The sequence below is a fragment of the Liolophura sinensis genome, chromosome 11 (assembly GCF_032854445.1).
Source record: "Liolophura sinensis isolate JHLJ2023 chromosome 11, CUHK_Ljap_v2, whole genome shotgun sequence".
NCBI classification, from domain to species: Eukaryota; Metazoa; Mollusca; class Polyplacophora; order Chitonida; family Chitonidae; genus Liolophura; species Liolophura sinensis.
The window spans coordinates 28,000,156-28,017,335 of NC_088305.1; the positions used below are offsets into that span (position 1 = coordinate 28,000,156).

General features: G+C 39.1%; 2 protein-coding genes across 3 annotated transcripts in view; both read right to left on the reverse strand.

The window, feature by feature from the left end:
- Window positions 1–1,657: 1,657 nt before the first annotated feature.
- Window positions 1,658–11,377, reverse strand: LOC135477589 (mucin-5AC-like). 2 transcript variants are annotated; one of them, XM_064757748.1, is made up of 6 exons: window positions 11,283–11,377; window positions 9,467–9,569; window positions 8,816–9,001; window positions 7,678–7,771; window positions 4,663–5,428; window positions 1,658–3,509 (listed from the first exon to the last, which is right to left on the reverse strand). In XM_064757748.1, the coding sequence occupies exons 5-6, from the start codon at window positions 5,037–5,039 to the stop codon at window positions 1,796–1,798; spliced, it is 2,091 nt and encodes a 696-aa protein (XP_064613818.1). In that variant the 5' UTR covers window positions 5,040–5,428; window positions 7,678–7,771; window positions 8,816–9,001; window positions 9,467–9,569; window positions 11,283–11,377; the 3' UTR covers window positions 1,658–1,795. The 2 variants fall into 2 exon arrangements, with proteins under 2 accessions (XP_064613818.1, XP_064613819.1); XM_064757749.1 differs by lacking the exons at window positions 7,678–7,771; window positions 8,816–9,001; window positions 9,467–9,569; window positions 11,283–11,377 and having other exon boundaries at window positions 4,663–6,138.
- LOC135478275 (uncharacterized) overlaps window positions 3,227–17,180 on the reverse strand; it is a 42,461-nt gene continuing 28,507 nt past the window's right edge. The window contains exon 5 of the mRNA XM_064758549.1: window positions 3,227–3,348. The gene's annotated coding sequence lies outside the window, so the exon portion shown is untranslated. The remainder of the gene's footprint in view (window positions 3,349–17,180) is intronic.

Genomic DNA, 17,180 nt, shown 5'->3' on the forward strand with positions numbered 1-17,180 from the left:
GCATTGTATCCGTATAATGTGTTGGTGTGCTGGTCATTGACTCCGTATAATGTGTTGGTGTGCTAGGCATTGGAATCGTACCACGTTTTGGTGTGCTAGGCATTGGATCCGTATAATGTGTTGGTGTGTTAGGCATTGAATCCGTACCAACATCGGTGTACTTGGCATCCGTAACATGTGTTGGTATAATGGACTCGGGATCTGTACCACGTGTTGGTGTACAAGTTATATGATCACGTATTGTTGTACGAGTCGTAGGAGCCGTGCCACGAGTTGGCGTACAACATGTAGTAAAATATTTGTACTGTAACCTAGGTGATAGAGCTTGAGTTTGAGTCTTAAAAACGTTACAACGCCTGAAGTTTGGCTCCTTAATTGTACCACCTGTTGTGTGTTTGTATAAAAAAATAATTAAAAAGAAAAAAAAAACAAAGCTAAAAAAACAGTATGGCAAAACTAAACCATGTTTTGGTATATTTGGGTGTATAAATATACACTTTGGTGTAAAAGGTGGCTGTATGCCGTTTCTGAATGTTGTAGCATTTAGATGATCCGCAATAGTTTGTTACAAATGCTATGCGCAAATACCTGAGAAAGCCTACGGAGTACGGCAAGAGAAAGTTTGGGAAGAGCCCAAAGGAAGTTAAACCCTGATTTAAAATGCATGCAGTAGCATGTTAGAGATATTTTAAATTCTATATTGCTAAATATCTAATAAAAAGGTATTATTATAGTACAGATTTTTTAATTATTATATTTTATATAAAATAGTACCATTAAGATACATACAAAAAGTATAGACAGTATATAAATATCATCTATTTCACTTTACAATAAAACAAAACCACACACTTTGTACACCTCTATACATGGATTTTTGTCCTTACCGTGAATATCTTGTTTCTCTTCTTGTTGGATTCGGACACTATCGTCGACTTTAGAAATGAAGCAACTTGTATCACATCAAAGTCTGCCAAATATCCTTGGTAAACATATTTCAGCAAACTCATATTTCTTTTTTGAGAGGTTCTGTAGCCAATCAGAATGTTACATGTATGTTGTAAAACAAAGGTCGAATTAATCCAGATGAGAAAAGGTAACTGATCCATCAAACATCCCAAATTGTTCAAAGCAGTCCAATTTCTAGCTTTCTCTGTCAATCTCGTCTGGGTTTTCAAACTCTGCACTGCATTGCCTTTCTAACTCGAGAAACTCTTCGCCTTCTAGGTCTGGTTCATATTTGCTTGCTGACTCTCCATCAAATTGGTCATTTGACTCTGGGTCAAACTGGACTTTCCTTCTGTTTAGAGCAGTCCAGCTCTCAAGGCCCATGGGGACGAGCCTTCGAGGCGCCATTTGACGATAGAAGAAGCGATTCAAGATTTTGGCACAATGGCGGGGTAGTCGTTTGGATGGTTGTTAGCTTCAAACATGGCGTCCATTTCTCGAAAGTCCATCCGCTCACACAATGTCTTGAGAATCCCCCTGGCTGGTTTAATAGGACAAGGCTTGTCGGGGTCCAAGGACGGAGTCACTACACGGATTGGCCGTCTGCCGTCTTGAGGGGGCGGAGTGCTTGGTGGTTTCGGGCATAGTAAGAGCTGGGTGGGTGATTTTGCCTGAACCGGTTGTTTTGACTGAACCGGTTGTTTTGGCTGAACCGGTGGTTCTGGTTGTATGGGAGATGTTTGCTGAACGGGATGCTTTGGCAGAACAGGTGCTTTTGGCTGAACCGATGGTTCCGACTGAACGGTAGGTTTTGGCTGAATCGTCGATTTTGGCTGAACCGGTGATTTTAGCTGAAGCGGTAGTTTTGGTAGAATCGGTGGTTTGGGCTGAATTGGTGATTTGGCAGAACGGGTGTTGGCTGAACGACTGGCTTTGGTTTAGCTGCTGGTTCAGGATGAAACGGTGGTTTTGGTTTAATTGCTGGTTTAGGTTGAGTCGGTGATTCGCTTAGGAGCAGCTTTACGGGAAGCGGGATTTTCGATCCGTTCTGTCTAGCTAGCATTCTGATGTCGGGTTTAGGTGGCTTCAAACTGTCTTGTTGCTTTGTTTTTCGAATTCCAGTTTTGGGCTGAACTGGTCTTTGGCTGATATTGGTGGAGAAAGAGAAACAGCTTGTGGCTGCATAAAACTGCGTCTTCACTCCAGGTTTAGATTTTCCATAGCCGGTAGAGGGAATGTCATTGTACAGGTTGGAACGCAGGTTGACTCGTCGGATAGGCTTTTGAGGACGATTTGTCACTTGAGCCGGATGTCTGAGGTTTGTTGACATAGAAGATGTGCGCTGCCTTATAGACACCAGTTGAGATGTACTCTGTACTGACTTTATGGGAAGTGGCAGTTTTGATCCATTTAGCCTAGCCATGGTCCTGATGTCTGTGGTAGGTGCCGATGAAGCATCCTTCGACGCAACGGTAGTTGTGGAAGAAGTATCCTTTGATGCAGTAGCAGCTTCCGATGATGTGGAGGATGTCGTGGGTAGGCTAGACGCGGATAGCTTGACAGGAATTGGGAGTCTGGACCCATTGAGTCTGGCCACGGTCCTGATATCAACTTTGCGTGTTGGTGTAGGATCTTTCTGCAGGGTTTGACATGTTTGTCCTCTAAGAGATGGTGCTATATTGTTTCTGGTGGACACAAACGATCGGCTTGTCTGCATGATACATGTTGGTTTTGGTTTTGTCTTACATCTCCCATAACCACTGGAGGCAATTTTCTTGTAGCGGTTGTTATGTATAAGCCTTGGTCGAGGGGACAGCAGGGGAACTCTTATCCTTCTGGGCACTGGCTGGGGGTAAGTCTCATTGGCTGTCGCTTGCGTGACACTCTTCTTGGCTGTGGCTTGGGTGACAGTCTCCTTGGGGGTCACTTGGGTTACATTCTCCTTTGCTGTTGCTTGGGCGACAGTCTCCTTGAAAGTGGCTCGGGCGATAGTCTCCTTGACTGTCGGATGGTTTGGGGTTCCCTTGGCTGTCGCTTGGATGACATTCTCCTTGACTGTGCCTGGGCTAAACCACTGATCAACCATCGTGCATAACCTGCCATATGCTTTGTGCAATCTTCTGATCAAATCGTGAATCTCTGGAGAAATATCTGATCTCTGTGATCCTGTGACATTAACTTTTGCAAACTGATAAGGCAATGGTATGCGAGATTGTTTGAAGCCTCCACCGTAGGATTTAGGCGCTGGATTCTGCCACATATGCCCTCTGATGGGCCTAGGAAGGTAACACGGATGGGGTAAGTCTATAATTGGTCTCACGTTGAGCTCGGAATATCCGTCTATCTTCGCTAGCCGTTGAAGCAGGTTGTAGCCATCATCAAGGACTGGTCTATCCGTCTCTGGAATCAGCATGGAATAATCCTTGTAGTCTGGTTTAATGACGTATATTACCTCAAACACACGCCATTCCAGGTCCTCCATTTCATAAGCCAGCATGTTTAGGTCCATGTCATGTAACCAGCCCAGCGACTCGGGCTTTGGTAGGATCTCCTTTGCGTATCTGGAGGAAGAATAACATGATATGGGCAATTTTAGAATCAACTGAAAGAACACGTGGTAAGCCAGCCTACATGCATGATAGAGTTCCTTGTTTAGAGGACAAAAAGGCAATGATAGAAAGGAGATTAGAATGTTCAATTTTAACAATCAACAATTTTAACGTACAGAAAAATGACAAGACAATGCTGACTTTGGCAGACTAAACACAGAGGCAATTTCAACCTTCGGGAGAAAGGGAAAGATACAGTTCACTTCTACAGAAACAAAGCCTAAGCCATTTGATTTATTTATTTCATTTGATTAGTTTTTTACGCCATACTCAAGAATATTTTACTTATATGACGACGGCTAGCATTGTGGTGGGAGGAAACCGGGCAGAGCCCGGGGGAAACCCACAACCATCCGCAGGTTGCTGCAGACCTTCCCAAGTATGCAAAGCCATATCAAAATGAGGAATCTAAGCATCGAGTCCAACATTCGTATACCACTCATAAGCTGTATAAGAACGTTGCAAATTGATAGTTGCAAGACTCATTTCCAAAAACACCACAAACCACAACTTCCCAAAAGAAATTTTAAGAAATAATGTATAAATAGTAACTAAAGCTGGTAATATGTAACCGAGAAACAGTGGAGAGTTTTCACTGGGGCAGTGTAGACAGTGAGTTGACATTGAATTCTAGCAACGATATCGAATTAAATTTTCAAACTCGTTACCAGTAAATAATTTTCAGGTGGGATGAATATAGATAGCTCAGTCAAGCTTTGGTTGCCACCGTTCATAAAGGCATGATGTTGACGTAATAACCATGAATACTAAGCTTATACAGCTCTTGATGCCGCGGTTGCGCGGAATTAGATACAACTATAACACGTGGAGATTGGTATATGATTTGAGCATTGGTATGAATGATTAGAATGAACAGGGGTTAAAATGTCAAGAGGCCATACTTCTGATAACTTAATTATGTATGGCAATATACCAGTCAACTAACGTGGTTCTTCTGCTTCAACTCACTTGTCCATGGTCTTTTTCTGCATCATACAATCAAGCAAATTGAAAGTTTATAGAATACAAAGATTAAAGAAAAGCATATAAGTTGATATAGCAACAGGTGTGTGTCAGAAATGAACAATTTAAAAGAATAACTTACCTTTTGGGATCCTCTGTAGCTGTTTTTTCTTTCTTCTTAGATCCCCCATAGCCACTTGAGGCAACTTTGTTGTAGCGATTGTTATGTATAAGTCTGGGTCGAAAAGATGACAGAGGAACTCTTAATCTTCTGGGCACTGTCTTAGGGCAAGACTCATTGCTTGACATTGGGGTAGCAGTCTCCATGCCTGTAGTTTGGGGTACAGTCTCCTTGGCGGTCGGATGGGTGCGAGCACCTTTTGCTTTTGCTCGCTTGACATACTCCTTGACTGTGCCTGGGCTAAACCACTGATCAACCATTGTGCACAATTTAGCGTAAGCTTTGTGTAATCTTCTGATCAAATTGTGAATCTCTGGGGGAATATTTAATCTCTCCATGACGTTTTCTTTCGCAAATGGCAGTGGTATGCTTGATTTTTTGAAGCTTCCAGCACAGCTGGGTTTAGGCGATGGATGCTCCCACAAATGGCCTTTGATGGGTCTAGGAAGGTAACATGGACGCGGCAAGTCTGTGATTGGCCTCACGTTGAGCTGGGAGTATCCGTCTATCTTGGTTAACCGTCGCAGCAGTTTGTAGCTGTTATCAAGAAACAGATCTATCTGTCTCTGGGATCAGCATGGCGTAGTCCTTGTAGTCTGGTTTAATGATGTAAACAACCTCAAACACACGCCATTCCAGATCCTCCATTTCATAAACGAGCATGTTTAGGTCGGTGTCCTGTAACCACTCCAGTGACCCAGACTTTGGTAGGATCTTCTTCGCATGTCTGGAGGAATGAAAACAAGAAGTTATGGGCAATTTTAGAATCATACATTTTACAGTCATAGAAGCATACATGCTGAAAAAGTTCATCCTTGACACTGTTAATTTCCGAAAGCTTTTGGAAAACGTCGAGAGTTTGTGTAGGGAACTAGAAGATAATGAGAGAAAGGACATGGTAACGCTGATTTCCACAAAATAAACATACATTCAATTTCAGTGTCGGGAGGAAGGCTATGCTGACGACCACAGACAAAACATAAATACAACTTCAGCATCGGACGGAAAGGCTGGTGATCTCACTTCGACAGACAAACAGTTTGGAACAAATTCAACACTAAGAATACGGGCTGGATCACGTTGACTCCCACAGAAAAAAAGGAATAATTTTAGCATCGCGAGGAAGGACAGACAATGTTCGCTCAAAAGACAAAAAATAACTTCAACATTGGGAGGAAGAAGTGGGCAATGTTGACTTCCGCAAAAAAAAAAACAAAAAAAATTATCAGCACCGAGAAGAAGAACGGGGCAATGTTGACTTCCAAGGATAAGTCATAAAAACAATTTCAGAATCGGGAAAAAAAAACAAGGCAATGTTGGCTTCCAAAGACAGAATATGGAAACCATTTCAGGACGCACAGGCAGGACTGAGCAATGTTCACTACCACAGACAAACCATAAACACAATTTCAGCATCAAGGCGAAGGACTGGGCAATGTTAACTTAAACAGAAAAACTTGATAATTTCAGCATGACGAGGAAGGAGAAGACAATGTTGACTTCCAAAGACAAAATATAAAACAATTTCAACATGTCATGTGTGACATGACACCAGTTAACACGTCGCTGTCAAGCGGCCATATGTCTTGTTATGTCTGACAAGATACTGTCAACACATGTCGCTGTCAAGTGGCCAAATGCACTTGTTATGCGTGAAAAGATACCAGTCAACACATGTTGCTGTCAAGTGGCCACATGTCTTGTTATGTGTGACAAGGATTGTTAGATTCAGGAATTTTTGTCGTCCTTGATTTGATTTCGTTAGAAGAATTAACGAAATGGCGTATGAAAAAATAGGTATTATTCAAGCCTGAAATTTGTGAACATGGCATTTTAGTCCATCAGTTTTAACAGTGTTCGCACGCCTGACGGCCAAAAAAATGCAAGGACTTTTCAAGTACTTTTATGTACTTAAAATACAAATTCAAGTACCTCAAACGACAATGACAATCTCCGCTTTCGAGTACAAACTGAGACAACAGGCGCAACTTTTAATACTTTTTTAGGCCATTTCGAAAGTGTGGTTCAGCAATGACGTGGCATTCGACCAGTACGCAGCCTTGTGTTGGTGCCACAGCCGTCAGTTGGTGCAGACATCACTGATAATCAGATAACCCATCATTGATTCTTATAAATTTTCCTCTGTCCGTCAGAATAAAAAGCGCAGCTTAAAATTTTTCCGCACAACGCATGTGTTTGTAAACAGCGCCACTGTCAGTCATGATTAGTCCAAGGCGGACTTGCCCATACTGGAGACATCTATACTTCGGGGACACAATCGGCAGTATGCCCGATTGACACTGCTGGCGTCGCGCTCAAAACAGTCCTTGAAATCTACGAACTGCAGCCATTCATCGCTAAAACGACAGTTGCCAGGCATCTCCAATGCTTTTCTTTACGCACCAAATCACTCTCAATGACTACAGCTTAAGTTCTTACCGCCAAATCAAAAAATGGCGGTCTTAGCGCCCTGTGGCGGAAAAGAGGAAGTCTGTAGTGGCGCAAAACTATGACCGCGTACATACCACTGGCGGCCGCTTTAGGTGCTTGCCTGTTGTCAGTTGATTCACACATTCTTACCACCGAATAACTTTCTTCACGTGACACAAACAAATCAAGTACTTTCAAGGACCTCCACATAAAAATGGTCAAATCAAGCACTTTCCAGTCCTTGAACTCCCAAAGTAATATTCAATTACTTTCAATATTTTCAACAACCCGTGCGAATCCTGTTTTACAGCACAGAAAACATAAAACTGCTATGTCCAAATACAGAACATCATTTGAATTTTTTTTTATAAATTTAAAAATTTTGAGGTATTTGATTTTTGTGTCGAAAGCAAAGGGCGGTATCCAACCATGATAAGATACAAATCAACTTCCGTAGCCGCTTATTTAATCAAACAACGAACTATGTCCCGTTTATACCACAACACACAAAGAGAAAGGATTGCAGATGTGATAATGAGAACTTACCGATCGAAATCCTCTGCCCTTTCTATCCGTTTTAACAAACTAAGTTCAGCCACATCTTGGCGTCTTTGCTCTATTTTCCTGTTCACATATTCATCTGAAGTAGACGAAGTTGTATCAAAGTACTGCCAAACCCAATCAGAAACTTCAAATTTAATTTAAAGGAGAACTCCACAATACAAGCTAACTCGCTGACACCATAACTTTATGTGCAAACAAAGACATCTGTATATGAGAAAAGAAAAAATCACATTGAAATCAGCCCGACCACTTTACTCAGTCAGGCCGGTAAACCACTATAGTAGTTAAACTGATATGAAGTAATGTCCCCACTACCTAAATATATTTACACATGTCCGAAAGTGAAAGCTCTTGGGTACAATCTGACAGATAAATCATTACATGTCCGTATATTATAGGTTGGATCCTACAAGTACGTGCGGTTCGTGTCATTTCAGAAGATTAGCTTCTTCCTTTTCTTGAACAACGTAAAACACCAATCAAACAAATAAATAAATTTTGGCCTTTTCACTATATTGTATGTGTCATTTTATGTTGGGAAAGATGCACAAAAAAAGACCTGTGGCAATCTAACACGACAACTTGGGTTGTTTCATTCAACACAGAAATGTGTTACCCCAACACAAACGTGTATATGAAGTACACATTTTTGTGTTACAAAATAATAAAAACAAAAACAAGATCTTGAGTTAATTAAGCACAAGATAGAATTGTTCAAATATGACACAAGACTTTTGTTGTAAAGAACTAATGTTTGTGTTCATTCTTTACAAGTGTTTTTCGTGTATTTCATTAATTTTGAGACAACTGGGCGTAAACAAACATCGCCGACAACATCAACCGCAAGTTACATTTCAGAAGGTTTCTATTTGCATCGTTAAATGTGAAAATAAAATATGCATTTAAGTTTTTATTATTCACTGAATACTATCAGAGTTGTTGTTTGAACTCATACTAAAACAAGAATGGCTGAAATTAAGAGGTCGACTCGAAGTTTCACGAAGCTGTCATATCCTTAGGCACACCAAGATTTCATGCAACTAGCCCGATTTCACGAGGCGTTAACTGAATTATTCGTGAAAGTTCAAATCTTTCTAAAGTCTTCTAGAAATCAACTTACTGAACACTGGTTGAGACCCGAAACTGCTGGAAGTTGAGCTGCCTTGTCCATCGTTCCAGAAGGCCTTGCTGGTTGAACTGTCACAGACCAATGATTTGACGTCATAGCTCGAATCATCCTGGTAGATGTGACTGGCTGAACCAGCCACATACATTCTGGTTCCCAAATATGCAGGGGGCGACGTATCTGAAAATTAGCCATCGTATGTGTAACCAAAAATCTGATATAATCTCTAATCACATAAGTTATACAAGTGTTCATAAATTTATTGCTGGTAATCGTCAAAATAAAAATTAAAATCAAAGAAAAGAGAAAGAAGACTCCCAGGTTTTCTCGTCTTGAAGTAAATTACTGAAGTAAATTGATAAGCGGCTATATTTCACTGGTAATAAGTGTAACAATTTGCCAAGTTTGGTACTGTCTTCACTGCTCTAGATTTACTCTGTTGTAAGTCTTTCATATGTATGTATTTAAGTTATTTATTTAAGAATTACTCAAGACTTTTAAGAAATGTTTTTGACTTTATGTCTTAAGAGGTCTCGTTTTCGGTAAACAAAAATTCATTACACTGATATTTTAGAATTATACAGCTGAAACAGATGCCTTTCCCTTTAACATATATAGTTGTATTAACAGTGAATCCTTTCATACCTGGGCAAATCGTCGCTGGTGTCGATTTAGGGACATAACCCTGGGTCCCTGTGCTCTCTATTGGAGGGAGGGAGAAACGGTTGTGGCATCTCCAAGCCATCGGCTGCAGAGATAAAAATGCAGAATTTCGAAAATAAAATCAGTCGCTGATTGGAAACTACCATAAAAACAATCTTTAGACTATCCCAGATCTATGGCAGCAGAGCCAAATAGTTTTCTAATTTGCATACCCTATTATTAGGTTAATTTGGGCTAAATTATTTTCATATATTAAGAAATTTGAAATTAATACCTTATACACCATGAGTGCCGTTCATACTCATGAAAATAGTTAATGTTTTTAACATTTTGAATTCATTAGGCAATATTCTTCATAATTTAGGGGTTTTTTTATGCTGTACTTTGGGCATTTCTTAAAGGGTATTTCAAAAGGTTCAGATGCACCTCATGTCACCGTGAAACTATCTTTAATTTTAGAATATCCCAGCTGTGTTATAAATTACCCAAAAACTATAATCGATTTCCCAGTTCCATCTAAGGTTAATATAAAACTATCCTAAATTAGTCTTTCATATTTTAGATTACGATAAAGCTATCTTATGATAGACGAGTTATAACTTAGACTGTTTAAAAAACTAAACCTGATCTTAATTTACATCGTCGTATAGCTATAAGAAACTAAATATATCTCAAATTATGATAGCTCATCTATAAAGTATCGAGATTTATTGGTTGTGGGTGGTTGCTCTTCTGCTAGATGAAAGAACGCAGATCTGGATGCCAACATGAGACTTCAATCATCAGTAATAAAGTGATATTTAAAAAAACAACAGAATACGGCAACCCAAAAATACGATTACCTCAATTGAAGTCCCCAAACCCTAAAACGATTATCCCAAAATCTAGAGTAATATTATCTCAAAGCTTGATAATATCAACAAAAACCAAGTGAAAAATATTTCGTATGTCAATACGACGATTTCAAAGCTACTGTAAAATACCCCAAAGCTTGAATCGAATGAAGCAGGATTGTAGGCCTTACTAACATGTTTTACATTGTACTTAATGAATATTTAACAGAATAAAGGCTTAGTCGTGTTGTAACAGAAACCACGTAACATAATGGCTGGAAATAAGCAGCACGGCAAGGAAAATGAAGTATTTTTACTGGGGCTAAATGTTCAGTAGAGGACAAAACTGTCATGTATAATGACTAAATAAGATTGTGACTTTTTTAATTATGTCAACAGCTAGAAAATTTGCCATTATGTCCTGTATCATCTTTAACATTATTTCCAAGCTTGTAACCATTGTACCGAATTAAACGTTTACCCTTTAATGGAGTTAAACAATAAATTCTTACTACAAGTTGGCTCTTTTCACTCTCGCGTTTGGTGTGTTAGGCCTACACATTTGAGACAAAGAGAGGAAAATCATGGCGACTGGTCTAATTCTTGGCAAAACTGCTGTGTAATTTATAAGATTGTATCTTTTCAAAACATGAATGCTTGAAAATTTGCCATTATGTACTGCCACAAGTTAAACATTATTTCAAAGCCTGTACCATTGACAAATCGAATTAAAATTTAACCCTTTAATGCCTACGGTGTTCAGTGATTGATCATGACTACAAGTGAACTATTTCTATCCTCTGTTGTTATCTGAATAGCCGTAATTTGGCAGAGGAAAATCATGGCGAGTGGTCTGATTCTAAGTGAAGTGATTCTCACATGATTTAGTACATGTACACGAGCGACAGACAAATTACATAATAAACTAAATCAAAGACAAACATGTATCTCAAGAAAAACTGTACCTCTCTTATGGTTTCTTCTAAACCCGTATCTTCTGAGAAGAAAGATCTGTGAGTTTTACTTTAGCATCAACGTCTGCACAATGTCGCTCTACCGCGAAAATGTTCAGCAGAAAGATCTCTGTTGTTCACGTCACGTGTTTGTGACGTATCAAACTGCGTCACACAGTTATGACGTATATGATTTGACAAGCAAACAAATGCACTGACATACAGCCTATAACGTCATAATGGACAGCATGCATCACAAGATTTTTGGCCAACTTTTTGGCCAGCGTACGTTTCTTTCGTGATTCAGATTATGTACATTTCAGCTTGAAAATTGACACAATTTCCCTGTCGTCTGGTCGATTTCATGCGACTAAAAAAACAAAAGCCATACAAGCAAAACGAAAAATCCCGTCAAAATACACAAAAGCCAGCGCAAAATTAAACTATGATGTTGTTCCGTAAATCTCTTTATATAATAACACGACATACACAAACGTATTACGCTTGATTACGACTTCAGGAGGTCATAATTCTAATGGATGTTAATATACAGGCCTATGCTTAACCTGCAAGTGGTACATGCTATACTGCATGCTATTTTCACCTCTATATTTTGTAAAATAAACCTTTCGATATCGTTGATTATTTAACAAAGAAAAAATACTGACAAGCATAAATACAACTCACGTGGCTGCTTTCGGAAGTCAGTCACCGGTGAAATAACGATCTTTCAACTTCGCTGTGTTGACGTGAACGTCTGTCAACTATGGGTGTCGTGTTACGACTGTGCAGTCGCGTCAGAAGTGACGTCATTTGTTTGTGACGAAGCTCAAACAGACGCACGGTTTTATGACAATTTCAGTGACGTAGGTTAGAAGTGTTGTCCGTGATAGTGGAAGAGTCTGTTAAATCGATGGAACAATGTATGTGCATTCACTGTACATACACTTCTTGATGTCTTTTTAGAGTGTAGTTTTTAGCTCTTAACACTTTTAATGTGGAGATATATTGTACAGGGGCGTAGGAAGGAAAGGAAAAGTGGGGCGGGACCATCATCCAAACCATTGAGGCGATTGTTGGCCCCGGAAGGTCTTAGACCCTGTATAGCCGTACGCGCGTTTGAGCGTGAAAAATATCCATCCTTAAGGTTGTAATGAAGAAGGCCCGCATGCTGTACATTTTGGCGCAAATTTAGTTTTCGGATCGCATACTTTACATGTTTATAGGCCTACTTACTTTCCGCTAAAACACTGATACGCGCTATGTGAGTTGTGAAATATTTACTCTATATAGCGCATGAGGATAAACTGAACCATGTTTATGCCTGTAGCTGGAGAGGTGATTGGGTCGTACATAGGCAAGCGGAACGAGTTTCCCAGCCCAGGGGGCGCCCCAGAAGCACCGGAAGATTCCAGACGTCCGGAGTCATGTTCTAAACGCCTTTTCGACTAGTTAAAATAAATACAAACAGATCTACAGTATATACTAATACTTAGTATTAAATCAGGAGGTTTACCTGGTACCGACATAAGGTCAGCGTTTCCTTCCAGTCAAGCTGATCGAATAGATAACGTAAATCTTAATATTCTGAAGAGCAGCTAACAGGCCTAAGATGCAAAAACTTCTCCAATACAGTTGTGTTAACGTGGAATAATAATAAGTATCTATAATGTAATAATTACATATTACATACGAATATGTTTCAAACAATATCAGGGAATAGGTTGTACATTTTTCTAGTCTTTGCACAGTCCTGTGGCTGATAGAATTAAGCTATGTATTAAAGTGTCATTTTGATTTCATGTTCTAATGCCGACCTAGGTCATATTATGGTGGTGCTTCACTGAAAAAGACACTGGTGACACTAATCTGTTAAGGTGATAAAATAGTATGGAGTGATGACAGAATAGATTAGATTATTGTTACAAACTATTCTGTTATAAATATGACAGAGTTTCTCTGTTATGCCATCATAACACATTTGTTGGTGTAACAAGGCATATTGTGTTGCATTAAGAAGTTTGTACGGCACACGGCGATGGAGGGTCCTCTTTTCGATCGGGATGCGAACATGAGACTTCAATCATCAGTAATAAAGTGATATTTAAAAAAACAACAGCGTGAAAACTTGCAATCAAAGAATACGGCAACCCAAAAATACGATTACCCAAATTGAAATCCCCAAACCCTAAAACGATTATCCCAAAATCTAGAGTAATATTATCTCAAAGCTTGCTAATATCAATAAAAACCAAGTGAAATATTTCGTATGTCAATACGACGATTTCAAAGTTACTGTAAAGTACCCCAAAGATTGAATCGAATGAAGCAGGATTGTAGGGTCTACTAACATGTTTTACATTGTACTTAATGGATATTTAACAAAATAAAGGCTTAGTCGTGCTGTAACAGAAACCACGTAACATCATGCCTAGAAATAAGCAGCACGGCAAGGAAAATGAAGTATTTTTACTGGGGCTAAATGTTCAGTAGAGGACAAAACTGTCATGTACAATGACTAAATAAGATTGTAACTTTTTTAATTATGTCAATAGCTAGAAAATTTGCCATTATGTCCTGTATCAACTTTAACATTATTTCCATTCTTGTAACCATTGTACCGAATTAAACGTTTACCCTTTAATGGAGTTAAACAATAAATTCTTACTACAAGTTGGCTCTTTTCACTCTCGCGTTTGGTGTGTTAGGCCTACACATTTGAGACAAAGAGAGGAAAATCATGGCGACTGGTCTAATTCTTGGCAAAACTGCTGTGTAATTTATAAGATTGTATCTTTTCAAAACATGAATGCTTGAAAATTTGCCATTATGTACTGCCACAACTTAAACATTATTTCAAAGCCTGTATCATTGACAAATCGAATTAAAATTTAACCCTTTAATGCATACGGTGTTCAGTGATTGATCATGACTACAAGTGAACTATTTCCATCCTCTGTTGTTATCTGAATAGCCGTAATTTGGCAGAGGAAAATCATGGCGACTGGTCTGATTCTAAGTGAAGTGACTCTCACATGATTTAGTACATGTACACGAGCGACAGACAAATTACATAATAAACTAAATCAAAGACAAACATGTAACTTAAGAAAAACTGTACCTCTCTTATGGTTTCTTCTAAACCCGTATCTTCTGAGAAGAAAGATCTGTGAGTTTTACTTTAGCATCAACGTCTGCACAATGTCGCTCTACCGCGAAAACGTTCAGCAGAAAGATCTCTGTTGTTCACGTCACGTGTTTGTGACGTATCAAACTGCGTCACACAAATGCACTGACATACAGCCTATAACGTCATAATGGACAGCATGCATCACACTAGTCTCAAAGATGATGACAAGATTTTGGCCAACTTTTTGGCCAGCGTACGTTTCTTTCGTGATTTAGATTATGTACATTTCAGCTTGAAAATAGACACAATTTCCCTGTCGTCTGGTCGATTTCATGCAACTAAATAAACAAAAGCCATACAAGCAAAACGAAAAATGCCGTCAAAATACACAAAAGCCAGCGCAAAATTAAACTACGATGTTGTTCCGTAAATCTCTTTATATAATAACACAACATACACAAACATATACGCAAGCTTGACTACGACTTCAGGAGGTCATAATTCTAATGGATGTTAATATACAGGCCTATGCTTAACCTGCAAGTGGTACATGCTATACTGCATGCTATTTTCACCTCTATATTTTGTAAAATAAACCTTTCGATATCGTTGATTATTTAACAAAGAAAAAATACTGACAAGCATAAGTACAACTCACGTGGCTGCTTTTCGGAAATCGGTTAGGGGTGAAATAACGATCTTTCAACTTCGCTGTGTTGACGTGAACGTCTGTCAACTATGGGTGTCGTTTTCCGACTGTGCAGTCGCGTCAGAAGTGACGTCATTTGTTTGTGACGAAGCTCAAACAGACGCACGGTTTTATGACAATTTCAGTGACGTAGGTTAGAAGTGTTGTCCGTGATAGTGGAAGAGTCACAAAAAGGAAGTCAACATTTCTGTTAAATCGATGGAACAATGTATGTGCAGGTCACTATACATACACTTCTTGATGTCTTTTTAGAGTGTAGTTTTTAGATCAGATAACACTTTTAATGTGGAGATATATTGTACAGGGGCGTAGGAAGGAAAGGAAAAGTGGGGCGGGACCATCATCCAAACCATTGAGGCGATTGTTGGCCCCGGAAGGTCTTAGACCCTATATAGCCGTACGCGCGTTTGAGCGTGAAACATATCCATCCTCAAGGTTGTGATGAAGAAGGCCTGCATGCTGTACATTTTGGCGCAAATTTAGTTTTCGGATCGCATACTTTACATGTTTATAGGCCTACTTACTTTCCGCTAAAACACTGATACGCGCTATGTGAGTTGTGAAATATTTACTCTATATAGCGTATGCGGATAAACTGAACCATGTTTATGCCTGTAGCTGGAGAGGTGATTGGGTCGTACATAGGCAAGCGGAACGAATATCCCAGCCCTGGGGGCGCCTCGGAAGCACCGCAAGATTCCAGACATCCGGAGGCATGTTCTAAACGCCTTTTCGACTAGTTAAAATAAATACAAACAGATGTACTGTATATACTAATACTTAGTATTAAATCAGGAGGTTTACCTGGTACCAAGATAAGGTCAGCGTTTCCTTCCGGACAAGCTGATCGAATAGATAACGTAAATCTTAATATTCTGAAGAGCAGCTAACAGGCCTAAGATGCAAAAACTTCTCCAATACAGTTGTGTTAATGTGGAATAATAATAAGTATCTATAATGTAATAATTACATATTACATACGAATATGTTTCAAACAATATCAGGGAATAGGTTGTACATTTTTCTAGACTTTGCACAGTCCTGTGGCTGATAGAATTAAGCTATGTATTAAAGTGTCATTTTGATTGCATGTTCTAATGCCGACCTAGGTCATATTATGGTGGTGCTTCACTGAAAAAGGCACTGGTGACACTAATCTGTTAAGGTGATAAAATAGTATGGAGTGATGACAGAATTGATTCGATTATTGTTACAAACTATTCTGTTATACATATGACAGAGTTGCTCTGTTAAGCCATCATAACACTTTTGTTGGTGTAACAGGGCATATTGTGTTGCATTAAGAAGTTTGTACGGCACACGGCGATGGACGGTCCTCTCCTCCCATAAAATATATAGTACATATTTTAAGTCAAGACTGACGTTAAATTGGATACATAATATAAAACATAATGACTGTTACGTCAAAAGAGTTTTTACAGTTATATATATATATCCTAGATACTGGAAAGGTCAAAAGTTACTTTCATGGAATTAGCGCCACACAATCGCAGGGTGACTTCGGAAAATCTCTAAAATACTCCACTCTTCTTTCTACGTTATCTGTTAAATCAGAATTAATATTGCAGGGCTACCACAGGGCAATGCAAAACCTAAGGTTAGTACATAAAGGGCTTAAATATTTACGTTAATATGGATTCTAATACACAAATGAGGCGTGAAGTGCATGGATAAGGTAATTTCAGTTGATGTAACACAGGTGTAGAGCATGTGTTATTGTCCTTTACATCTATGCAAAACCTGAGATACCGTCCCTAACATTTACCTCAGAGTTAATTCTATCATACATAAGTCGTTAAATTTGTAATTTACAGTAATTAATTCCAGTCAGAGCATCAACACTGTAGCATCCCATGCGTGTTGTGCTTTACATCTATGTAAAACCACAGTTGAATACATGAAGCGCTTTTTGAGATACTCACCCTAGCATTTACATTAACACCGGTTCTAATGCATACGGGGCTAAGTCATGAAGTTTATAATTTACGGTCATCAACGATGAAAGATCCCCCTCATGTTATATTGCTTCACATGTATGTAAAACCTGACC